Genomic DNA, 16,690 nt, shown 5'->3' with positions numbered 1-16,690 from the left:
TATTGGAAAGTTACAGGTCACAAAATACAAGGACTAAAATAAAACTTTTATGTGAAACAATTTTAGAAGTTGGTATGTTTGTCTTGTAAGTTTAGTAGCCATCACAGAAAACAAAATTGCCACACAAAAGTATATATTTATATAAAGTAGACATCTCAGGCTATTTACAAAAGGTTATTTTTACACTTTTTACGTAGCCATTTCATCGCCAATCTCTGCTAAATATTGGAGTAAAATTGTGTTTTTTCTCTGTTTTGGTATATAAATATATAACAAGGTTTTTGTAATGTGTATTTCGTAAAGCTGGTGTGTGCTATCCCTGTAAAGAACCCCATATTGTGTTCAGCTACATCTGCTGAGTATAACAATATCCCATTTGTATGCCTTTGACACTATTCTGTGAAGCTACAATGCCATATAAGATACAAGGCTATTTCAGTTTCTATAGTTAGAATTTTCGTAGATTGATTTGACTGGCCTATGTCTCATTTTAGGGTATTATAGCAGTGTGACTGTTCAAATAACCACACAAATGGCTTCCATTTGATAAAGCAGACACCCCAGGGCATCTTATATGGTGTATATTGTGCCTTAACTTGTCACCATTGTTTCACCAATTTATGTCAATGTTTGTGGTGAGGGGAAAATGTTTTAATTTTTACATTTATGTTGCATTTTTGCTGACTATTTCTTACCATTGATATGTATCACTGTCATAAAAATCCCCAAATTATACTCAGTTATATCTTCTGAGTAAAACAATGTGCCCACTGTATGACCTAGACACTATTTAGTGAAGTTACAGTGCTGTAAAAGAAGTTCAGGTTTTTATGTGTGAATTTTAATGGACTCTTTTCATGCGTCGATATCCCACTTTGGAGCACTTGAGCAGGCTACATATTCCAACTACACCATAAAGGCTTACCATTTCTTAAAGAAGACATCCCAGGATATATTTTAAAAGGCATATTTTGAACCTTAGCATTGGATAATTTTTCCGCTAGCATGTACCAAGTGTAGTGGTAAAATTCATTTTTCCACACAAAGTGAGTTTGCACAGTATATTTATTTTGTGCTACGACTGTATAATACTTCATATGTTGCTCAGCTATGTTGGCTGAGTACAGCAATACCCCTGTATGTACCTTTGCCAGGCATATGTGAACATTGAAGGGGCACATTTGAGATGCTGCCATTCCAGCTTTTTTCAACCTTTGAATTTTTACGCTGTGTCGATGTCCCATTTTAGAGTATTTCAACAGGCTATATAATCCAACTACCCCATAAAGAAATACCATTTCTTAAAAAAAGACATCCCAGGGTATTTCAAAAGACATATTTTAAACCTTAGCGTGGGGTCATTTTTCCGCTAGCTTGTACCAAATGTAGTGGTAATAAGCATTTTTTCTGTCTTTTTGACACACAAAGTGAGTTTGCACAGTATATTTTGCAAATCTTATGTGTGCTACAACTGTATAATACTTCATATGTTGCACAGCTACGTTGTCTGAGTACAGCAATACCCCCGTATGTACCTTTGCCAGGTATATGTGGATGTCGAAGGGACACATTTGAGAGGCAGCCATTCAATTTTTTTCTAACTTTGACGTTTTACGCTGTGTCCATGTTCCATTTTGGAGTAGTTTAGCTGGTTGGCTATTCAAACTTCCCCACAAACACATACTATTTATTAAAGAATACACCCGGGGTAATTCAAAAGGCATATTTTGAACCTTAGCGTGGGGTCATTTATTTTCTAGTTTGTTCTAGGTGTAGTTGTAATGAGCATATTTTATGTATTTTTTTTTTACTTTTTTAACTTGTTTTACTTTTTAAAACTTGTTTTGAAACTTTTTTACTCATTAAATTTTTTAAACTTTCGTAACTTTTTTACACTTTTAAACATTTTTATAAACTTTTTTTACCGTTAACCCCTAACTAGCAGTAAGCAGCAATAACAGTAAATTCCCCAAATATTTGCAGATCAAGCGAGAAGTGAGCAATTGAGAGAAAAAGGAGGAGCGGTAAGAACATCTTTGTTTATTTATTTAAAATAGTTATAATATATTTAAAAAAAAATATATATATCTTTTTTTTTTATTGCCCCTCATTTTTCCCCTCTATTTGTTGCTTCTTTTCATCGGAAAATATGCCTATCAATATACTGCTATATTAGTTTAAAAAAAATTTTTATTTAAAATTTTAATTTTCTAGAGTTTCCTCACTTCCTCAGGTCTGAAGCAATACTGATCAATATGATAGAGGTTAATACTCAAAACAACTGATGTTGTTAGAGAAGAGAGGGGGGGGGGGGAGTGTGCTGTCATAAATAGCAGAAGATGTGCTAAGGTTGATAGGTTAAGATTAGTTGACAATAGCCAGAACAAGTAAATAAACAGAGGAGAGTCAAACAGCACATAAAAATCTGCAGAGAAAGGCAGACAAATATACAGCCCCATATATGTGTATATATAAAATGCACAAATAGAAGTAAAGTAGGAGTATTGAAAATAGCGTATTTGGTCCAGTCTTCATCTTCATTGAAGGGGGGGAAACTATGTATTTCTATTCAAGTGATATTGGTTAGTTCACCTGCATCAACATGTTGTGCTTTGTTACAGATTCGTGACATTAGTCTTTATTTATTATTTGCACTTCTGGATGAGAATGCATCAGGAAAATCATACAGGAATTTCTGAATTTTTTCTCCTGGGATTCCAGAATCTTTCATCATTTAAAATTCCATTCTTCATTCTTATTTTTTCATTATATGTTATAACTACAACTAGTAATTTATTCATTGTTCTATTAGTGTCACTTAGCCGCACCCTCCACACTCCCATGTATTTCTTCCTCGGACATTTGTCATTATGTGATATTTTGTTATCTATGAATGTAATTCCCAATATGTTAGATGTTATATTGAAAGAAGGTACTACGATATCTCTGCTTGGATGCCTTACCCAGTTGTTTATGTTTGCCTTGTGTTGTATTGCTGAATGTTATATACTCAGTATGATGTCCTGTGACCGATACTTGGCCATCTGTAACCCACTTCGTTACTCTTCCATCATGGACTTTAAAATGTGTCTATTTCTTGTTGTATTGTCCTGGTCTCTTGGCTTTCTTATTTCCATAATTACTTGTCTTTTGATTTATGAATTGGAATTCTGTAATCGGAATATAATTGATCATTTCTTTTGTGAGTTTTTTCCAATCGTAAATCTTTCATGCTCAGACACTTCTGTAGTTGAATTGGAGGTCTCTATAGCCACTCCATTTATACTACTATTTCCATTTGTATTTCTCATTGTCACATATGTCTACATATTCTTAACTATCCTTGGAATATCCTCCACTATGGGGAGACAGAAAGCCTTCTCCACCTGCAGCTCACATTTAACTGTTGTGTGTTTATATTATGGAACACTAATTAGTATATACCTCAGCCCATCGAATGGATACTCACTCAATATCAATAAGGTCACATCTCTTTTTTACACTCTGGTTACCCCATTGTTTAACCCTGTTATTTATAGCTTGAGAAACAAGGACATCAGAAAAGAATTCAATGCATTTGTTAGAGAACAAGAGCATGGCTGTTTCACTATAATTTCTACTAAAATAGCCAAGAGCAAAAATAAAGTTCATTAAATTGCAATTATAAATGAAACATGTAGGTTGTGATGATAAAGTTTATTATTGTATTACTCTCTATATTTTAAAGGTATAAACAACCACCTGATTGAAAGGAAAGCATCCAATGAGCTATCAGTGTGAGCAGAACTGCTGACTTGACTATGCCCCAATGGATGGAGGGGGTGGAGCGATGACGTAATGTGCGCAACGTGCGTCCTCTTGGAACGCGGCTGAGAGGGCGATTGAGGGAGCTGACCAAGAGCTGAAAGGACAACTCGATCTACGCAGTATGCCAGTTGGGGTTATTTTACGGATCCCCACATATCGACCAAAGAGGACCCAAGCCGGGCTAAGAAGAAGGGAGTTACCTAACGTCGTGCCGGACAGAGCTATGCAATACAGCTAGCTCCTCCAGGAATAAAGATAGCAGGAGGAAGTGGCTTAAACCAAACCTGGAGCATATTTCAAAAAGCTAAGTGTCCAATGATACTTAAATGCATGTGTGTAGTCAGTAGGGGAATATACAAGTAAATTCCTGGTCAGCTGAATACTAAAGGACCCTTGAGAAAGAATGGATTTAAAGTCCATACAACTTTGTTCAGAATGCTGAGCTGATTGCCTGACAGTCTTAAACGGGTTGGGTTAATCTTCCTTGTGGTTTCTGTTTGTTTCATTTTTTATATATATTTTTTTCTCTCTTCTATTTTATTTATTTATTCTCTTGCTGTTCCTTCCAGCCCCCTTGTACTCTGTCCTTATTTTTTTCTATTTCTCACACTGAATTCACTACTTCATTAAAGCAGGAATACAATTGGGTATAAAAGTGGAGACAAGAGGGGAAGGAGAAGAGGAGATGGGTCCAGGAGGCAAAGTTAAGGACAAACAGAATAGTATACCAAAATCAAAGTAATCACTATTCCAAAGAGTTCATAATTTCTAGAGAGAGAGTAAATAAACAAAATGGCCACTAAAAAGACCCAAGATGGCAAGCACTTGAAAAAAGAAAAAAAAACTGAAAACAAAACAGAAAAATACATTTTCTTTTTTTTCACCACACCCTCCAGGCAATAAGACAAATCTGGAGGAATCTCTCCTGTCAAATATCCCAATAGAGGGAGATATCTATAAAGGACAAACAAAGGATAATCAAGAGTCAAGAGTACGAAGAAAGGAAATTGACCACCTACTCAGACACCTAGAACACAATTTGGGAAACTAAGAGAGGAATTTTATGTTAATATCCTGGACATTAACAAAGAATTGCTGACTCTTAATTTATGAATACAAGGGATAGAAGAGAAATTAAACAGGATGGAATACAAGGAAAAAGTCCACAAAGAAGAACACCTGGCACTAGAAAAAAAATAGCTGACATGAAGAACAAACTGATAGACCTGGAAGATAGGTCAAGACGGAACAACTTAAGGATCAGAGGAGTATCAGAACAAATAACTGCAAAAAATCATTTGATTTTATCAAACAGCTAGATGTGGAATGGGACGCCAGATTCCCTATGATGGAGAGATGCTACAGAGTGAATAAACCTAAAGGTGCCCCAGACCACTTTCCAAGAGATGTACTGATAAGTTGAGCCTCTTTTAAACTCAAGATGCAAATACTGAGAGCCACAAGAAGTAATACATGCGCAGAAGAGTATAAAACCCTGAAAATATTTCAGGACTTGTCATGCAAACCAGACAAAAGAGGAAAGCCTTCTCTTATAGTAGACACAATAACATCAAATACCGATGGGGGTTCCCCACGAAAATTATTATAGCATACGAAGGAAAGATTACTCCTATTGACCAAGCAGAAGATCTAAAAATTTGGCTAACCCCAAACAAAATTGGAAGTAGCCCCAATCACTCATAAACAAACAGCAAGGCTCCAAATATCTAAGGAAAAGGAAGGGAAGAAGAAGAAAAGGAGAAAATAAATGGCACTAGTGACACTTAACCCCTTTAGTAGGGAAGAGAGTTTGAAAGCACAAGGGGATAATGTTTAAAACAAGCAAAGAATAGGGAAAAAAGTATAAACATATTAGGAAATTAATTAAGTACACAGATAACAAGTTAAGCAATGGGTGAAGTGAAGTATATTATCCTCATATAAAGGTACACAACAATTAAGAATGGATTGACACAAAATGCACAAAAAATAAACATTAAAAATAAAAGGAAGATATAGTGACACAGAAAGGTATACATCTACATAAGGAAAACCAAAAAAAGGGAAACAGAAAGGGGAAAGAAAAAGAAGAAGGTGGCGGGGGAAATGGGGGGAAATATTTAATAGAGAGGTTAGATTATTAATAACATACGTTTTGCACGATAAGCAAAAAAAAAGTAATAGTGAGTAGAAACACTTATATAATGATTGAGTCAACAATAAGTTGAACGATGTGTGTGGTTTAGATTAGTGGGGTCTTCTTTTGTCCCCACTCCTTTCCATTGATTTTCCTTTATTTTCAGGAGTGCTTAAAGGTTGGCCCTCCATAGATCGTATACCCTTAGTACGCTTTTCCCTCATGACATGTGGGACCCATATCCGAGTAATGTTCAATATTACTGGAGATACTGTATGGCGGGGGTTTTTTGCCATACAAAATTTATGTCTTAGGTTGATTCCAAATTTTTGGAACACCTGTCGTATTTTTATGTAAATACAAATAGAGATTTTTTTTGTTTTTAATAGATCCCTGGTAACATTTGGAGAGAGAGAGCCCAGAGAACAGATAGAAAACGGTAATTTAAGCTAGTTTCAATAAATGCCCACAGGATCAACACACCCTGTAAAAGGTCTATAATTTTAGATTTTTTTTACACAAAAATCGGGTACAAATCAGGGCCCTTCAAGAAACCCATTCTATATAATCCAATAAAAATACAATAAGTTCAACAAGATACCCCATCATTATAAGTGCAGCTTTAAAAGAAAAAAAAAGAGGTGTGGCATTTATGTTAAAAAAAAAATGTTTCCCTAAATAGTAAACATGAAGAACTAGACCCAGAAGGCCTAAACGGCGCTAAAATAACACCCACAGGCCACCAAGCGACGGGTGATACCGGGACGCACACACAGACACCACCTAAGCGACGATACCACACAGGCGTACCCGAAATCACGGCGAGGCCTACCAGCATGGCGGGCGCGGGGAAGATAGCCGCTTTCCTGCTACCTGAACCAGCCAGAGGCAAGACTCTGGGCCCTCGTTCTCCCTCCCGGACCGGCGGGGGTTATCCCGGTCCACCCCCTCATGATCCCTCTGGCAAGAGATAAACGGATGGACCAATCATGCGGTCTTGAGGTAGCTGATGTGGTCAACTAAATGGCGGACGGCACACATGCCTCAACCTTCCACATAGTCAGGGGAGACACAAAGCACCGACTCACCCGCATATTCGATGCCTTTTGGAAAAGCTTGCGTGGCCCCCCCCAGAACCAGGGATCCAACCAGAATGCACACCACAAGGCCCGATACGAGAGGCTCAAGGTCCTGGCACGCACCACGCGTTCCCGGGCTCAGCAGGTGCATGGGAAGGGCCACCTCGACATCAGAGGCCCGGAGCCATGACAAGGGCAAAAGTAGCCAGGCGAGGGAAAAGCAAACTAAGGGAACTCCCACAACGCACTGCAGAAAACCGCCTCGCCTCCTGGCAGCAACCCAACCTAAGAGGGGCAATGGCCAGCATATCTGCGCAAACAAGTGGCAGACCTTGAAGTCTAAAATGGCGGCAGCAGTAGCAAAACTCCACAGTCATAGCTACAACCAATGATTACACCGACAGGTGTGACCGGCATATGGAGCCACACTATACTTACCAAGAAGGCTGCCTGCCCACACAGAGACTCTCTACTCCCACACAGCTGGACCAAGTAACTACGGCATGCACCATCGCTTCCCCTATCAGCGCAGTGGGAACACATCCAGCCCCAACAGGGCATCGGCTGAGCCAAACAGGACTGGGACTCAATGTCAGGCTAAGTGCACAATGCCCCTTACCCTTCAATTCCCTAGATGAACCAACACACTTGTTTGCATGCCATTGCCACTTACCAACCTATTTGCTCATATGTGGGACCACGGGGGGGTATCATTAGAGATCAAGCGATTACTCACAAAGCATACTCACAAAGCAAATCTATGTATAACCTTGCTCATCTTCATGCTAGTTACATAGGTTAACCTTCACTACTATGACATGCTTGACTAGTCCTTTCACCACAGGCATTCTACATTTCAGAGAGATAGCTCGTCAGTTATGTTAAGCTTATATCAAATATGTTCCTACTCTTATACTTAAATATAAAAATGTGTGCACGTACTCAAGAATACCCCATTGTTACAGATGTTTCGCCCATGCATGAGGATTGCCGTTGGGGTGCCTCACACGTGTATGTTATATTGAAATGCACTGCAAAAAAAAATGAATCAATTAAAAAAAACAAAAAAAAACTACCCAGCCAATTAAAAAAGTTAAACCAACCCATAACAGAAGTAGAAGTCAGCAAATCAATAGATAAGCTTAAAATAAAGACTTATCCAGGCCCAGATGGCTTTACAAACACATTTTATAAACTAATGAAAGAGCAACTAAAAGGAGATCTCTCTAATATTTTTAGTTATATCATGAGAACAGGACGATGTCCTGGAGAGTTATTGAGAGCGAATATTGTCCCCATCCCAAAAGCAGATAAAGATCCAGAATTGATTGGTAATTATAGACCAGGGAGTTCCTCAATTAACAATCTTAGAAAAATAATAAATATATTAGAAGAAACAGACAACAATGAAACCCCTCTAATGTTATTGTCAATAGATGCAGAGAAAGCGTTTGACAGGGTTGGTTGCGGTTTCATGTTTGCTACCTTAAAACAATCTGTAAATACTGGCTTAATACTACAAGCTATATCCGCTCTCTATAACGATCCATCAGTAAAGGTCAGAGGGTCAAGATTTACATCACAAAACTTCAATATAAAAAACGGGACAAGACAAGGATGCCCTCTTTCCCCTTTATAGTACATAACCTCTAGCGATTTCAATAAGGCAAAATAAAAAAATGAAAGGCTTTACGAACATGTCAGGACAAATAAAACTAAATATCTATGCAGACAGCATTGTATTAACATTAGAAGAACCAAAAATCTCTGTCCCAGAGTTACTGAAGGAGAAAAATAAATATTCTAAAGTCTCAGGATATAAAATGAACCTAGAGAAATCAATATTTATCGCTAAAAATATGAACAAAAAAAATATGAACTAATTTTCTTGTACAAAATATCGGGCTCCCTGAAAATAAAGACAGGCTAAATTACTTAGGCATAACCATAACCCCAGATTTAAAAGACCTGATAGAAGCCAACGTTTTACCCTTATTAAAACAAACCAATAAAAACCTAAGGGACTGGAAAGGATTAGGCATCTCTTGGTCGGGTAGAATCAATATTTTAAAAATATATATTTTACCAAAATGGCTGTATTTATGGAGAATGATCCCTTTCAACTTCCCAGAAAACAGGTTATCTTTACAACATTCATCCTTTTTTAATATTGTATGGGGTGGCAAGAAAGCAAGGGTTAAAATGAAAAACATGGCTAGGTCAAGGCAAGATGGAGGATTAGGGTGCCCCGAAATTTTGCAATGTTATCTGGCTAGCAGACTTTTCCACATATTGCTCTCCCAAAACAATGCAGAAACTCAAGAAATATGGTACAAAAGGGGAAAAACTAAAACTGGGGCAGGCAATCTATCCTCACTATTTTGCATCTTAGACTTGAATAAAATCTATTAAAGAGGCATGGAGTAAATCACAGATATTAAAGCATTAACGAGCTGGTGGGATAAACTCACAATCAATATAGGACTCAGAAATAGAATAAGAGATGTGCTTCCATTTTCTACCATTTCAGGTATGTTAGATAATATAAAAATAGATACCTGGAATACCGGGGGGGGAGGGGATAAGGGAATTTAAAAACATATTAGTGGAACATAAAATTAAGTCCCTTAATATTTAATATTCCCCCTAAAGAAACATTTAATTATCTGAGAATCAAAGGTTTTATCTCAGAATATCTTCTTAAAAATAAGGGGGATAAAATCAACAATCTCAGAAACCTTCTCGAACTAAAGAACTATAAAACCTACTGGCAAAATGCTCCAAAGTTATAAATAGATGGACACATAATAAACCTATAGGACTGATCAACAAATGGGAAAAAGAGCTACAAGTACACATAGAAGAAGAGTGGAAAAGCTCTTTAAATAAACTACACAAACATATACATTGCCTAAACCTTACGGAAACACAATTCAAGCTTTCTAACAGATGGTATCTAACAACGAACCATTTTAAAATAAAATCTTTCTAGAGTCATCAGATAGGTGTTGGAAATGCAATGTCAATGAAGGTAATTTGATCCACATTTGGTGGCAAATGGCAATGCTTATCCATAAAGACATTTTGGAAAGATGAAATCAATGTAATATATCAAATAACAGAAATGAAACTAGTCTTCACGCCTGAAGTGGTCCTGTTAAACCTGAATTGGCCTAAAATGTCAAAAAAAGTACTAATGGTAACGTTACACTTCATCACGGCAGCTAAACTACTCTTAGCACAAAATTGAAAAACAGGGAAAATATCATACATTCAAGAATTAATAACACAAGTTATATGGCAGGCAAAAATGGAAAGGGGTATATTGGTGAACCTAGGAAATAGATACATCCACATCCACACTGGGACACATGGATAAACAAATTGGAAGCTATAACTTAACAACTATCACAACCGAGTAAAAGTCTCTCTTGTGTCCTTTCTCTTTTGCTGTCCCTCTTCTTTTTTTTTTCCCTCTTTGGTTAAATAACAACAAACCAAGACAAGAATTAATACCATTACCCTCCTCTCCCCTGTACTTTCCGCTCAAGACGCGTGTACAAATTACTACTTGCTACAGAGAGGAGATGATATGGAGGAAGAGGAAGAGGGAAAATAAGTTGATTCTAAGAAACAGAATTGCAAAATTAACTATATTACATTAGGCATAAGGTGTGTTCTCTTTCTCCAAGGATAGGCAGGGAAAAAAAGAGTTATTAACAAGAACTTACAATAGGATTTAATAATTAGGGTGGGGGGGGGGAGGATTGGGGAGTTAACAGTATATCAATAATTAAGAAATTCCCTCTGTGTCCTTTAGCCTCTTATCATTTATAAATTTAAGAAAAGATAAAATACCTAAGGGCTAGGAGGAGAAGGAGATAGTGAGGAGATATTTATGATGACAAGAGCACCAAGGCCTGAAATACAGAAGCACCAGCTAAAAATATGCAAGGCAGGTACATGTCTGAAATATAAAAAATAAATAAATTATATAGGGATGTGATAGAGCTTAGATGGTTAACAACAGGCATTGCTCCTTTGATCAAAAGGTGTGACATTTTACATTTGAGGTGCCTATATGTCTAGTTTCAATAGAAACTAACTTAGATCATATGGCATGTAACTCTTAATTTATTGTCGATTTCCATGATATGTCAAAGGACCCATGTGTCCCAGTGTCATATCAGTGTCATCTCCAAAATAAACATGAATAATAACTCTCAGGTTATAGAAAAGGGTTATATGACTGTGTTACACCCATGCAACAGCGTAACAGCAACGTGTGTCTTAAAACATTCAAACATTTTCAACTAGACACTGACCAAGTGATATGCTGCTAATTTAATCTCCTTTTTTTCTATTTCCTGTTTAGTCAGATTTACAGGGAGAGAGGCTTACTATATTTTTTTTACTTTCTTATCCCTTTATGTCATTTCATGCTAAGCTTACATACTTTTTGATTTTGCAATAAGCACAGCATTGGAAATACGCATATATTTTTCATTGGACTAATTTGCAAATACCATTGCAACACCACTAGCAACACGTGCTCGTATCATAGATACTATTGACATTATTGTTATTTGTATCACCTTGATACATTTTTGTGATGTTTTTTGGTCCTTCTCAGACAGAAATCTGACTTAGAAATATACACAGGATCTACCTTATACCAGGCCCATTTTGGTCAATTTTTAATAAAGCCAGTCATGTGCACTGTTTAGAAGACCTGTCACATAAGGTATAGGATTAGCTTTATAAGGCTAAATTGCTTATGTATATAGTTAGTTTGTAAATAATTTAAGTTTCTGTTGCAATCATGTCTTCCTCTTTTTTTCGTATTTTTCTATCTAGTCAGATGTAAAGGGAGAGAGGCTTACTACAATTTTCTTCCTTATATCCCCTCCTTACCAGTCTATGCGAAGACTATCAATGCTGAGTTAACACACCCTTTGACTCTGTATTAAGCACAGCATTAGACAGATGTATATCTTTCCACATATGATGGTACTGTCCTACAATTACCATCACAACATCAGAAGTAACACATGCTAGTATTATCGATACTATTGACATGATTACTTTGTATATTATTTTGATACACATACTTTGATGATCTTTGCTCAAATCTGGCTAATATGCATACAGAATCTACCTTACACTGGACCTATTTTAGATACTGGCTTTTGGCTTATTTTTTTTTCCTAACTCTCAGGTTAATAATCATGTCTCATTTTGTGCACATTTAGAATGAGGAAAACAAGTTGTTTTGATCAGAATGTAAATATGGGGGTCACCATTTAGAAGACATTACGAGGTCCGCTATATTGGGTCTTGAGTTAGAAGTGTGCCATATCTATGGAATGGAAAAATAGTAACAAATTCATAGATTCAATTATTATTTCTGTGGCAAGTACAAAAGAGGAGATAGAACCAGAAGTTTCTATTTGGATTGATGTTAGTCTGGAAAACAAGGGGTTTGGTCACTTATTGTTTCTATAGGTATGCCTTATCTACACCCCTGAGCCAGGCTTGGAGACTTGAGATGAATCCACAGGGTATATATCCAATGATATTGAAATGTGTATTGTACTTGCTTGGGGCCAAAATCTAATTTTGAGTGAGTCACCATTTTTTCTTTGCCAGAGACCCCCTGGGAAGAAGTTTTACTTTTATTACCTAAGTGAGTATGTAATTAGGGCTTCTGTTATTTTATCCTTTTTGGTTTTATCTGTTGTTGGTGTAACTAATTTGATTGTTTTCTATATTTTTGTATGCACTGTGACTATTTTTTTGCTCATAATAAGTATTCCTTTATTAAGGTCTGCCTTTGTCTGGTAAAGAATCATGTTACCTGAAAAGACTAATTAATGAGTGTTTTGCAATTGCATAGATATTGTGCTAAATTGTATTTGGTGGGTTTTTATTATTTAGTTACCTGAGGGACCAAGGCACCCCATTTCTAAATTGTCTTGGTGGTGGCAGCATTAAAATAGTAATTATTACTAGTAATTATATTATTATAATTAAGTGTGGGTGGTGTTAAGTGGGATTTTTATCATTTTTTCCAGTCTAGTGCAGAGAAATAGCGAAATGTAACCCTTTCATCACCATAACTAAGTCACGCACACTCTTGGAGTAGGATGCGTTCATGACAAGCACAGTGATTGGTTGTGGGAAAGTGATGTCAGCAGCTCAACTCACATTGATATCTCATTGGCTGAGCGTAATACATTCTCAGAATACAGCTAATACAGAACCTACTTTGTGAAAAGAGTGACTTTAAAGGTTGGGGTTATGCTGAAGAAAGCTACAAAACATTTTCTTGTATTTCAACAAAACTAATGAGATTTAAATGTCAAGAAATAAAAACCAAAAACAGAATGCAGCTAATTTATGTTGGTACCTAGCTTATAGCTGGATTGTCTTTCAATGGCTTCTGGTGGGCAAATAAGAATATTGTAGAGATTGTAATCACACCTTTTTTCGTATTTTCTTATGAAACACCTTCAGCAACAAAAAGTGATCACAGTAATGCCTAATGTGTTTTAACAATAACTTAACAATTTTATCCATATTGAATTTAAAAGCAAAAAAGTGTGATTAATCCATAGTTACATAGTTACATAGTTACATAGTTACATAGCTGAAAAGAGACTTGCGTCCATCAAGTTCAGCCTTCCTCACATATGTTTTTTGCTGTTGATCCAAAAGAAGGCAAAATAAAAACCCAGTTTGAAGCACTTCCAATTTTACAACAAGCTAGGAAAAAAATTCCTTCTTGACCCCACAATGGCAGTCAGATTTATCCTTGGATCAAGCAGTTATTACCCTACATTGAAAGATTATATCCTTGAATATTCTGTTTTTGCAAGTATGCATCTAGTAGCTGTTTGAACATCTGTATGGACTCTGATAAAACCACTTCTTCAGGCAGAGAATTCCACATCCTAATTGTTCTTACAGTAAAAAAACCTTTCCTTTGCCTTAGACAAAATCTTCTTTCTTCTAGTCTAAACGCATGACTTCGTGTCCTATGTAAAGTCCGGTTTGTGAATAGATTTCCACACAATGGTTTGTATTGGCCTCGAATATATTTGTATAATGTTATCATATCCCCTCTCAGGCGACGTTTTTCTAAACTAAATAGGTTTAAATTTGTTAACCTTTCTTCATAGCTGATATGTTCCATTCCTTTTATTAATTTTGTAGCCCGCCTCTGCACTTTTTCTAGTGCCATAATATCCTTCTTTAGAACAGGTGCCCAAAATTGCACAGCATATTCAATGTGTGGTCTTACCAGTTATTTATAAAGAGGCAAAATGATATTCTCGTCCCGAGAATGAATGCCCTTTTTCATGCATGACAATACCCTACTGGCCTTGGCCACTGCTGATTGACATTGCACATTGTTGCATAGTTTGTTGTCTATAACAATTCCCAAGTCCTTTTCGTGTGTTGTTATCCCTAATTCGCTTCCATTAAGGGTATACGTTGCTTGTGTATTCTTTACGCCGAAGTGCATAACTTTGCATTTTTCAACATTAAATTTCATCTGCCATTTGAGTGCCCAGTCCTCCAGTCTATCTAAATCCCTCTGCAGCAAAGTAATATCTTGCTCACATTGTATTGTTTTACAAAGTTTTGTGTCATCTGCAAACACTGAAACATGACTTTCAATGCTGTCTTCAAGATCATTTATAAACATGTTAAATAGAAGGGGTCCCAGAACAGACCCCTGAGGGACACCACTTGCCACCTCTGTCCAGCTTGAAAATTTCCCATTAACGACAACTCTTTGTACTCTGTCTTTAAGCCAATGTTCTACCCAAGAACAAGCATTTTCATCTAGACCAATTTCCTTGAGTTTGAACACTAATCTTCTGTGTGGAACTTTATCAAATGCCTTGGCAAAGTCCAAATAGATCACATCCACTGCAACACCCTGATCTATACTTCTACTTACTTCTTCGTAGAATGCAATCAAGTTAGTTTGACACGACCTGTGCTTCATAAAACCGTGCTGATTTTTGCTGATAACCATGTTCTTCTCAAGGAATTCTTGAATATAATCCCTTAATAACCTTTCAAATATTTTACCAGCCACAGAAGTTAAGCTCACAGGTCTATAATTTCCAGGCAAGGATTTTGAACCCTTTTTGAATATAGGAACCACACCTGCCTTCCTCCAATCCTCCGGAACACTTCCTGAAAGAAAAGAATCTTGAAAGATTAAAAACAGAGGTTCACTTATTTCTACACTTAGTTCCTTAAGTACACGTGGATGGATACCGTCAGGCCCTGGAGCTTTGTTTATATTAACTTTCTTTAGTTGCTGCAGCACCTTGTCTTGAGTTAACCAATTACAATTATTCTGCAAGTTTTTAGTAGCAATCATTTGCACATCCATTGCCATGGGTTCTTCCTTAATATATACATGACAAATCCTTTCCTCAAATATTATTTTAACTTACAAATGGATTATGAAAATAAAACATTTTATACACTTCATTATATTTGATGAATTATTTGATGACCATTTTAAAACAACCTCACCACACTCATACGATACTCCTTGTTTGATTAATGAAAGCACAAAAAGTACAAAGAATCACTGTTACACTAATATAACTATACACAAACATCAGTGTTGATGTGAAATACTCCTGGTTAATGCCTTATACCTAGTTCAAGGGTAGGCAACATTTGGCACTTCAGATGTTGTGGAATATACAAAGTATTTTCAAAGCTTGAATAATCACCATTAAATTCTGATATTGTTTCATTTACAACATGTACAAATCTCAAGACATGTTTGTCGATAATAATTTCTGACTTCAGTGCCATGACCTGTAGAAAATGAGTAGAACATGTTTGGTTTGTGTTAAAAGCAAATCATTATGTCAGGCTTGGAAGAATATTCTTTAAATTATTCAATTAATAATTGATGTATTTGGTTATTATGTATACAATAATCACTTGGAAATTTGGTGATATACAAAGGTATACTGTGCTAATCCTTTTCATTTCACTGCAAAGGCTTAGCAAAGGGGTGCACTGCAAGATTATGAAAGTTATTAATTAAATATTAAAAACAAAATATAAAATAATTTACATGTGAGCAGGTTAGTTCTACAGTGCTAGTGCCACAGTTTAAATTAAGATAGTCTATGAGAATCAACAGATAGGTATGTTCCAAGGTAAAAACATACATTAGATACAAAGGGGTGTTAGCACATCACAGCATCGTTTGTAACTTTACTAGGTCCTGAGCCCAGTACAATTTCATACATGTTAGCAGTTTTTACAATATAAGAACTCATCATGGTCTAAAGCAGACTTGCATAACATACAACTTTCTTGAAGTCCACCAAAGGATTTTATGCGGCTTGCAAGAACAGGGCCAATGCAACCATAAGGGGGGTGCAGTATCCAGGGGCAGAGTATCCGTTTGACTGGCAGAAGGGGAGTGCACTGCATAGCAGTTAGAGAAGGGGCAAAAGAGACATAATGGCTTGAGGGGACATAAAGAGACACAGAGGGGTTGGGGAATGGGCAGACAAGACTGACAGTGGCTTGACGGTACACAAGGAGGCACAGAGGGGTTGGAGAAGGAACAGAGTAGATAGACAGATGCAAAAGAGACAGGCAAGAGCTGAGGGGA

The 16,690-nt window shown here is 36.6% G+C and overlaps 1 protein-coding gene across 1 annotated transcript; it reads left to right on the top strand.

Moving 5' to 3' along the window:
• The first annotated feature begins 2,667 nt into the window (after positions 1-2,667).
• LOC134601966 (olfactory receptor 5P66-like) lies at positions 2,668-3,654 on the top strand. The gene has a single exon (XM_063446472.1). The coding sequence runs from the start codon at positions 2,668-2,670 to the stop codon at positions 3,652-3,654; it is 987 nt and encodes a 328-aa protein (XP_063302542.1).
• The last annotated feature ends 13,036 nt before the right edge of the window (positions 3,655-16,690 follow it).

This window comes from Pelobates fuscus, chromosome 3, assembly GCF_036172605.1.
Source record: "Pelobates fuscus isolate aPelFus1 chromosome 3, aPelFus1.pri, whole genome shotgun sequence".
Lineage (NCBI taxonomy): Eukaryota > Metazoa > Chordata > Amphibia > Anura > Pelobatidae > Pelobates > Pelobates fuscus.
The sequence above is the reverse complement of the archived record's forward strand: the minus strand, read 5'-3'. Positions and strand labels throughout refer to the sequence as shown.

Coding starts and splice junctions, on each gene's coding strand:
- LOC134601966 (XM_063446472.1), top strand. CDS start 2,668: ATGCATCAGGAAAATCATACAGGAATTTCTGAATTTTTTCTCCTGGGA.